A 9,585-nucleotide genomic window follows, 5' to 3' on the forward strand; every position below is an offset into this window, starting at 1 on the left:
CTCTAGACACTGTTTAGAAATGTATGGTTTGTTAAAAATGTCACTTCCAGTATGCACAAGCTGCTGGACTGTTTCCTTGGGTTTGTCCCTCTGATGTTTTCCTTCCTTTTTCACCTAAAACTCTGACTTACCCGGATATTATTCTGTTTTGCTGTCATTTTGCCCATCTTACTCATTAACACAGTAATTAATAAGACAGACCCTTGTCACCTGTTGCTGGTAGCCTTCACTATTCAGAAGCTATTTTATCAATAAAGAGGTAAAAAATACACCGCTCTTTCACAGTAGAACAGTACCTTTATGTTATAGAATTCACTGTTCTGCATCTAAAATAGGTGCTGTAAGGACTTCATTGCTTTTCCGTGTGTACTTTAGGAAGCGCTGGCTCTGCCTGTCCACTCAGTGGATATTTGGTTTTATGCATCTCTGAGACCCGAGTTCATTTTGATGATAATTTAATTCGAAGTTAAATTTTCTGTGTAGCTGCAACCATAAAAAATTGAGAGGACAATCCTGCAGGGTTTGGGTTGTGGGGTTTTCCTGCAGTTGCTAGAAAGCTGTCCAATGTCTTTTCTTGCGAGTAGGAGTTACTTGTACCGTAACCTTTAAGCATTTATGGTTTTGTTCCGCAGTCGCGGAAGCACGGGCAGGGAGAAGAACGACAAACCTCTTCCGCCTTCCCTCTCCCGCCCCAACACCTTCCTACGGGGTAGCAGCAGTAAAGAGCTGCTGCTCGACAATCAGGCACAAGAGGAGCAGCGGAGAGAGATGCTGGAGACAGTGAAACAGTTGACAGGCGGCATGGAGATGGACAGAAACAGCACAGAGGCAGAGAGGAACAAAGCCAAGGAATCTGGTAAGCGGCTCTTCCGTGCTCAGGGAATCTTGCTGAGTATGTGAAAAGGCATAAGGGAAAATCTATCAGAAAAAGTGGCAGATTTCTGTGCAGTGGTGTGAATATTTGTCCTACAGTCACACATCAAGCTGCAATAGCTGTGATCTGCCTCCCCAAGGTTTGTAACAGTGGATTCACACAGGCCTTGGCATCATCTCCTCCCTCCAGCTCCCCCTTGGGATTCGTTGGAGTTGAAAGGCTGCAGGTACCAGCAAGACACCACGTCGCTGTCATGCCTGCTCAGACCCTGTTGCTTTTGCCATCGGTTTCTGGGCTCAGAGTCCCCAAAATCAGTGTCAGTTCTGTGGAACCACTGCTTCAGTGCCCAGTAAAGCCGTATCTACCCTTTCTGCACGTTTCCCATGGCCAGAGCAGCGATTTGGGTCTGGGACAGAGCATGCACAGCATCTTTTTAGTGCTGCGTTGTTGCCAGCCCTCCTTCTGAGCAGGCCTTAGCACAGTGCAGTGTTAGCACTCGCTGAGGTGGCTTGTCACCTTGTCAGCACTGCAGCTCTGGCTTTTTGCTCCTGCCAGCTTGAGCCAATCTGTTAGTGAGAAAATATTGAGGACACTCAGGGCGATGTTCCCTGTGGACAGAGCCTTTGTGATAAGTACAGTGTTCTGCTCTGTCCCTGGGAAACATCTAGGAACTGCTACAGTGAGGAACACGTCTTGACTGCCACGACACAGCAGATGCTTGTCTTGAAGCTTCAGGACTTTGTACAGGACTTCACAGGGACCAAGGGTTTGGAGATGTGATCAGGAGATTGCTTTGGGTTGCTGCCCATTGAGGTCAGCGTGTTTTAAATTTCCAGCGTGCTGTAGCAGCTCAAAGTTTAATTATTTAATGTTGATAGAGAACTTTGAAAGTGTTACAACCTGTATCACTGCCAGCAGTGTTTCTACAAGAAGGTTGATTTACAGAACCATCAGGAGTTCATGCAGGGAAAGTTAGCCAAGAAAGGAATGACCCGTGCCTGATGATGGGAGAGGGAACATGCCCTGCTCCGGTGACTTCTGTTTTCAGAGCGTCTTCTCTGAAAATGATGCTGATTTTCCCTTTCCAAATGCATGTAGTTTTTTTCTTCTATTTCTACCAGCCAAGCCAGAAGCTACCCCAGCTCCAGCACAAGAAAAGCCTTCACTATCAGAAGAGGAAATAGAGAGAAAATGCAAATCTATTATTGATGAGTTCTTGCATATTAATGATTTTAAGGTAAGCAAAATTAAAATCTCACTTAGCAGAAAGGTCTGTGGGACTGGAGTATGTTTTCTCTCCAGGAACAGTGTCTTTGTAAGCACCCAGCTCACGCAGAGGTAACGGAAACAATGGGGCCTGTCAAAATCTGAGCAGCAGCAGCTCCATGAGTGTTTTGAGGACAGTTGTCTCCCAACCTTGTTTTCTGCCCTCCTAGTAATAGGAAAAATAGGCCAGCTTGTGTGCTTTAAGTAGCAAGATGTATGCGTATCTGTCATGAATCACTGAGCAGCTCCATAATAGCAGCAATTTTGGAAGCAGAAAAGCCAGTGGGAAAATAAACTGAGATTTTCATTCAGTTATCAAAGCATGTGCTGTTCTGATCTGGAGGCAGATAAAGCAGTCCTAAATATTGAACAAACCACTCCAGAGTATTTTTAATAAACATTGAAAATTATGGAGCAGCTGTCATCACTTCCTAGTTAAAGGTTGAAATTTTGTTTCCTTTGTAAATGGATTTCTGGTTCGTCCAGGGAGTTTGCAAGAAGTGTTACGTTAGCTGCAAAGTTGATTGGTTTGATCTTTTGCTGAAATAAATTTTTAAAACCTGCCAAGTTTGAAATGGCAGCACCGGGGAGTTCCTGGTTTGGCACCCTAAAAGCAGACTTGCTGCTTCCACTTCATAGGGCTTCCAGTTAAAATCAGAAAGAGGAATATTCTTGTGATGGATTGTTTTGGGTTCACATCTAGTTATCAGGAGAAACTATTAAATCCTGGTTTGGAGAAAAAAAAAATGCTGTGATTTGCAGTGTCCCCCAGCTTTGCTGGCCTGGCAGATCTCAGCAGGGAGAGTCAGGGGCGGGGGGGCTGGTGAACAAAGCAGTCTCCGGTCCTTTTTTCTTTTTGCCATAGACTTCAAAGGCTCACCCCTGGATGTCTGGGGCGAAGGGGCTGCTTCAGTTTCTCTGCTCGCAAATATAGTGAGATATTTTTACGGCTGGATGGAAACACGAGTTGAATCACATTAGACAAGTGCACCTCTGCTTAAAAAAAGTACATCAGATTGAGGCACCTTGTTTGCATTAAGGGGGTTACTTAATAATTGTAAATTCTTGCTGCTCTTCAAATGCAGCGTGCAACAAAGCTGCTGGCTAATTCAACTTAAACTCACATTAACAAGGCCATATATGAGTGTGTTAATGTAGCATAGAGCATAGGAATAGCCGTTTGTCATGAGTTTAGTCTTCAGTATTTAACCTGACTGTAAATTAAAACTGCTGATCTGTGTGCTGGTGTCCAGTGGCAGCAGGGTCGAGCTGTGTGTGTTCACCTGTCTGTCCTGGAGACACAGAGATCTGTCAGGCACATCTGACAGGAGAGCTCTGGCCCGAGCGCGCCGTCTGGGACCGCCAGGCCTATGACCTGCAGAAAAAAGCTGTTCAGGACCTGCAGAAATGCATCTGGGGCTGCCAGTTCTTGATAACAAAAGGCATAACCTAAGACAAAGAGCAAATGTCTTTAGTTGGGAAGCCCACTGAGATCCGTTGGGCTCAACCTAGAAGGTCAGTAGAAGATCTTTGCTGATGACAGTGGAGATTTTTGACATGAGAGCTTTCAGAGACATGCTCATTTAAGAGTGTTTTATTTGCTTCAGTTACAAAATGCACATGCCAGAAAGCAGAAGCTTTAGTAAGGGGAAGTTTTCCTCCAAATGCTCCCCACCTATTTTCTGCTTCTTTATATGATGTGGGTTTGTAACAGGCATTTTTGTGCCAGGTTGGATCAGTAATGAATCTAACCTCATGTCCTCTTTTTGACTTGGCTTGATATTTGATGAAATAATAGGTGTTTTGGTGGCATCCAGAAGACAATTCCTGTCCTTTCACTGAGCAGCCAAACTGTACTCTGGAGTGTGATGGTGTATTTTACAAATTGTTGCCTGCGTGGTATAAATTCTCATATCTTTTTTATTATTATTATTATTCTGTTGCCATCTCAGTGATGATTTGTGATGAGCTTCCACAGCCTAGTCCAGCACCTTTGCCTGGAAGCTTCACTAAATACTCATTTGCCAAAAAACCCCACCTTATCTTATAGTTGAAAATATTATTCTGCCCCGTTTTTTGATGTTTTCAGTTCAGGCGAGTGATCCTGTGTGTCATTCGAACAGGAAGCAATGCAGTGTGTGGAGGAGCTGAGCACTCAGAATCTGCTGCCTGTTTTCGTGCGAGTGGGAGTGGAGTCGACACTCGAGAGGAGTCAGATCACCAGGGATCACATGGGCCAGTTATTACATCAGTTGGTGCAGTCAGGAAAGCTGAGCAAGCAGGATTTCTTCAAGGGGTTTGTATTCTGCACATAGAAATGAATACTTTTTTTCAGCATTCATTGAACACTGTGTTGGAGAGGAATTATTTCCCACCTTGCTTTGGTATCCTGCCTTCTCCATGCATCTGTTTGGAAGGAGTATTTTCACCTGGGTGTATTTATGAGTAATATAATTATTGTAATATAAAGTATTTCACGTTAGTGAATGTAAATATTTTTGTGGTTTTGTATTGATTTCTAAGCAGATATATAGGTGTCTATTGAAGTGTTTAGAGGTCTGGTTTGTGATGTGTTTGCCAATGTTAGTCTTTTGGCACATCACTGAACGAGAGTAAAAGAGGAGGAAATAGTCAAAAGTCTGTACGTGACATTAATGCCTGGAGGCTGCGTGGCCTGAGGGCCTGTGCATCCACAGAACTGCAGCCGTTCTCCCACAACAGGCTTCACCCATACGATGCCGTTTCTCAGCTCAACTCCAAGGAGCAAATGTGTCCTCAAGGGGCTGAGAAGGAGAATACACGCCAGATGTGTATCAGACGGGTTAAACCTTCCTCAAGAGGTCCGAGTTTCAGCTGCTGTTCACATCAGCAATCTGGGGTTTGTGTTCCCAGCCTGGATTTTAACTGGTGTCCAGTCATAAAACGATCCGTGTTCCCAGGGAGGTCTCTGGCACTGCTTGGTCCTTGCTGGGGCTTAGAGGAGAGTGGTTAAAACAGGGACAACCATGAAGAGCCGCCAGCGAACGAACAGATGAAGTGATGCTTTTGATACAGAGTTTCGAATAGTTAGTCTTGTCTTGCTGCTGTTGAATCATGTCTTACCGTGGCACCGCTGACCACTCCGATGATGATCTCCCTGTGCCCATGTCTGGTGGTGAATTTCATTGTGATGCAATCCAGTGGCTCACAGGAAAAGTTCAAAACTGTTCAAAAAAAAAATTAAAAAAAAAAAAACCAAAACATATCAACAGGGAGTCCACTTGTCTCTGTCCACACAGTTGCTGATGGTCAGAGCAACTAATTCGAAGTGATACATTTCCATAATGGATTGTGATGAAAGCCTTTCCTGTGTTTCCTGGAGTGTGGATAAGTGGTGGTGATACCATATAAGTAGGATCTTGATGAAGTAGTGGGACATGCAGTCTGAATGTGGCATAAAAAAAAGTGAAACAGCTCCTGGAGATGATGAAAGGGCAAGTGGTGTTCAGCCAGCACATGAATACACCACCAAAAACCACTGTATTTATTCACGCAAGACAAATTATTGTGTAATTAGGGGTTATGGGACAAGTACTGGTGGTAGCGCAAGTCTGGGGAGTTACACAGCAGGAAACCCATTTCTGGCAGAAATGCTTGGACAAACCTGGGTTGAAGTAGTAGCACAGGATGTAAAGAACAGAGCAAAGGAGATGGTTTCTGGGTTTGAAGCACGAGAGAGATTTATAGTCGCTAAACTGGACCCCAGAATTTTCAGGATTTTCAGGCAGAAATGAATCATGATGAAAACTGGCAGGAGAGCCAGAAAAATAATCATCTTGTACCAGGCACAGGAAAGGAAGCCACCTACAAGGGTTTTATTGGAAAAAAGAGTTAGCGTGATTCCGGAAACGGTGTACGGCATTGGGGAGCAGTTTTGTAATTCGTCCTGCCACATTTTCAGTTCTGGATGGAAACCTTCATCTGGCGTATTGAACTTTTTTTCTCATGTTGTTTTACATGCTTACAGACATTTTGCTGCTTACCTTACATTTGGGCTTCTGTTATCATTATAATGCCCTTCTGTAAATGTTTGGATGTTTTTAAGAAGGCTCCATTTATTAGATGGTTTGTATTTCTAGACAAAAATGCTTTTTTGGTTTAACAGGTTTTACTAGTTAGCAAACAATTTGTTACTGGGATAGAAGAATTATTGTAAATAGAGCTTTCCCGGATATATCTGCTGGTTTTACAAAAGGCAATGCCTTTTTCACGTACTCGCCATGTTACTACGTAAAGAAATTCATTCCTGAACACCACTGAAAGTATAAGATAGCAATAGGGTTTTTTGTTGCCTTTGTGATTCTCTTCACTCCTCTCTCCTGTAACAAAGGATTTTTAAAGTGCAGATTTGCTTTGCAGGAAAAGCTTCAAATTAAATTGTATTTAATGCTTGGCATTTTTCCTTCTTCTTTTAAAGCTTTTCAGATACCTTGGAGATGGCAGACGATATGGCCATAGATATACCCCATATTTGGTTGTACCTAGCTGAGTTGGTGACCCCCATGTTAAAAGAAGGAGGAATCTCTATGAGAGAACTTATACAGTAAGCAATGCTGCTCTTTTCTGGTGTTGGTTGAGCTGAGCGCTCTGCCTGGCTATGCTATAGTATTTTCACAGCATGGTTCCCATCAGTAGATAAAAGACAAGTGGTGTTAGAGGCTCAGCTTCTCGTGTGAGCTGATAAAAGGCTTGCTGCACATCGTTCGGGACTTGCACTAGGCTGTGGTAGGAAGGGAGCTTGCTGCTCTGTTCAGGGGTGAAAGTTTCATCCATAAATCTGCTTCAGTCCTGCTTGTTTCTAACTAAACAAGTAAACTAAAAAATACTTTAAAAATGCCCCACTGTTGTACAGTTGAAGTTGTTTGAAAGCACAGCAAGGCCCTGAGAATTAGATTTGAAGAGAGCAAGGTGTCTCAGGAGTGTAATAACTACCACGAGGGTGTTGCCTTAAATGGGCACAAAAACCATGCCTGCAAGACTGGAAACTGTTCCCAGGACCAGAGTTTCTCTATTTTGCATGTGACCTTACATATTTGGGGATAAACTGGAAACCAGTCGAATGGCTCCCTTTTCCTGTAAGTGGTGTATTAAGAAAAGAATAGCCTTTTCCCTCAAAAGGGTCCTGCTGCCCAAATGCAGCATCCCACAAAAATGAGTGGATTTGACATGATGTAAAAATGAAGTATTTCTAATTAGCCCTGTTGTGGCAAGTGCACTGCATCACTGAAGTCTGTTTTATCAGCAGTGCTAGCCAGATGGAATCCTTTATCCCTGGCAGAAGTTAAAGGTGATGTCCTGCCTCACTTTGATCACTACCCCTTGCCTTGCATTCCAAATTCAAATTATAAGGAAAAATATCTGGTTTTCTTTCATTCTAGAGAATTTAGCAAACCTTTGCTTCCTGTGGGAAGAGCCGGCGTCTTGCTTGCTGAAATCTTGCACCTTCTATGCAAACAAATGGTAAGTGTCTGGGTGTACTGTTCATAGATGGGAGCTGAATGCAGCGAGTACATGTTTATGCATGAAGCCTACACATTTCCCACGTGAAGGTATTTAGGGATGGGCCAGCCAGTCCAGATAACCTAGGAAACCTGCCTCTTCATCCCCAGTTTCCAACCAAGCCTTACGAGGTTCCAAAAAGTTGAGTTAACTTTTTTTTTTCTCATCACTTTTCCCTTTTGCAGGTACCTTTGCACCTGGCTTCTTCCAGAAGCTAGAGTGCTGAAATGCTGCAAGAGGGACATGCTCGAGGTATTTCTGGGCTGACCAGAAGCAGCAAGTGCCGGAAATCTTGCGAGAGAGCTGTTCTTGCAGACCGGAGAGGTTCTAAGGGTTCGGATAAGCTTCAGATGGCCTCTCAGACTTCTGGGTGCTTATCCAAACTAAACCTGCCAACTCCTAAGATTCACCCATCACTAGGGGTAGTAGCGACACTTTTTCACCCTGTAACTTCTAGAGCTCTCTTACACATCTCACAGTTGTGTGTCCAACCAGTTTGGTGGTTTCCCTATTAATTCTGTCTCCATTTTTTGTCTTTTTTTTAATATATATATATATAATATCAAGCTAAATACTGCACTTTGGATATTTTCAACCCTGTAAAATCCCTCACTTGCCTTTTCTTTTTTTTTTTTTCCTTTATAAAGCATGCATTCAAATAAGGTTGAATGTTCCAGGAGCATTTCAGTCTAGCAGTGCAAATAGTGACTTTTTATTTATTTATTTTAGTCTCATGCTTGTTTGGACAGTCGACTTCCATTTGTTGGGTTTTTTTCCTCTGTTCTGTGAAAGAAAAGCTGCTGTGCTCCAGGGGCTGAAGCACAGCCTTGGGTTTCTGTTTCTGCCACAGCTTTCTAATTCCATCTTGTCCAGGCCAGCACTTGGACTGGGTATTTCAGTGTAGTATCAGTCATCTAATTCAGATCCTGATGAATAGTAGCAGGAACCATGCGCAATTAACTCTTAATGATCTGTATTGTAAACTTCAAAGCATAATCTGCTTTGTAAACTACAAATCAGGCTGCTTTTATCAGGGCTTAACTGAGGCTACACAGTCATCTCCCTCGTGCAGGTGCTTTAAGGTGAAGTTTTGGCAAAGCATTTGGGTGTTTTTTATTCTTGTATTTTTTATTCTTGTCAGAATTGTATATGTGCCCTCTTAGGCAGGACACCAAAAGGTCAGCGTGACATCAGAGGATGCGGGAGATTGAACTGTATGTGCCACAAAGGCGCTTTTCTCAAGGTTTGCAATAAATTCTAGGAATTGAAGAGTGAACTTGGCATTATGTTCCTGAATTTGAGGCTGGATCTCTGCACAGAAAACAGCCATGCAAATAATTATTTTCTAAAAGTAGCTGATCTGCTGGTGCCTTAATGTCAAGGCAGGGGAAGTATGAGTCACAGAGTAAGTTACTGTCAGAGTCAGGAGAAGAATCTTAAGTCATCTAACTGCCAGCTCTGTGTCATGGCCGTGGGAAACTGTGCCTCGTTCAGATGTGTCACTTTTCATAGGTAATCTCTGGCTGAGGTTGCTGGAAACCCCACGTGTCACATTATGCCTTGTTTATTACCCATCACTGTGGTGTCTGACCACTTGACGAGATGTGTGTATCTGTGGCAGGATTGCATATATAATTTCTCTTGCACGGGATTTCCGGATGTTTTCACTTCATTGCTAGGCATCTTGTTTGGTGGCTGAACGGTTCTTTATTTCTCCTGACACAGCTGCACCACTCCAGCTTGTGTAAGCTCCCCTGGTTGTCTCTCAAGTGTTTAAAATGAACAAACTGCTTGTCTTTTAGAGCCATAAGAAAGTGGGAGCCTTATGGAGGGAGACTGGCCTCAGTTGGAAGGACTACTTACCTGAAGGGGAGGATGTACATACCTTTCTCATGGAACAAGTGAGT

General features: G+C 43.3%; 1 protein-coding gene across 15 annotated transcripts in view; it reads left to right on the forward strand.

Annotated features, from left to right (window-relative positions):
- EIF4G3 (eukaryotic translation initiation factor 4 gamma 3) overlaps positions 1-9,585 on the forward strand; it is a 147,387-nt gene that overhangs the window by 131,786 nt on the left and 6,016 nt on the right. For all 15 annotated transcript variants that reach the window (XM_080378792.1, XM_080378793.1, XM_080378780.1 and 12 more), the window contains 6 exons: positions 633-856; positions 1,996-2,111; positions 4,264-4,436; positions 6,597-6,722; positions 7,558-7,639; positions 9,481-9,579. In XM_080378792.1, coding sequence (XP_080234918.1) covers positions 633-856; positions 1,996-2,111; positions 4,264-4,436; positions 6,597-6,722; positions 7,558-7,639; positions 9,481-9,579 — 820 coding nt within the window. The remainder of the gene's footprint in view (positions 1-632; positions 857-1,995; positions 2,112-4,263; positions 4,437-6,596; positions 6,723-7,557; positions 7,640-9,480; positions 9,580-9,585) is intronic.

Source organism: Falco punctatus, assembly GCF_963210335.1.
Source record: "Falco punctatus genome assembly, chromosome: 3".
NCBI lineage: Eukaryota > Metazoa > Chordata > Aves > Falconiformes > Falconidae > Falco > Falco punctatus.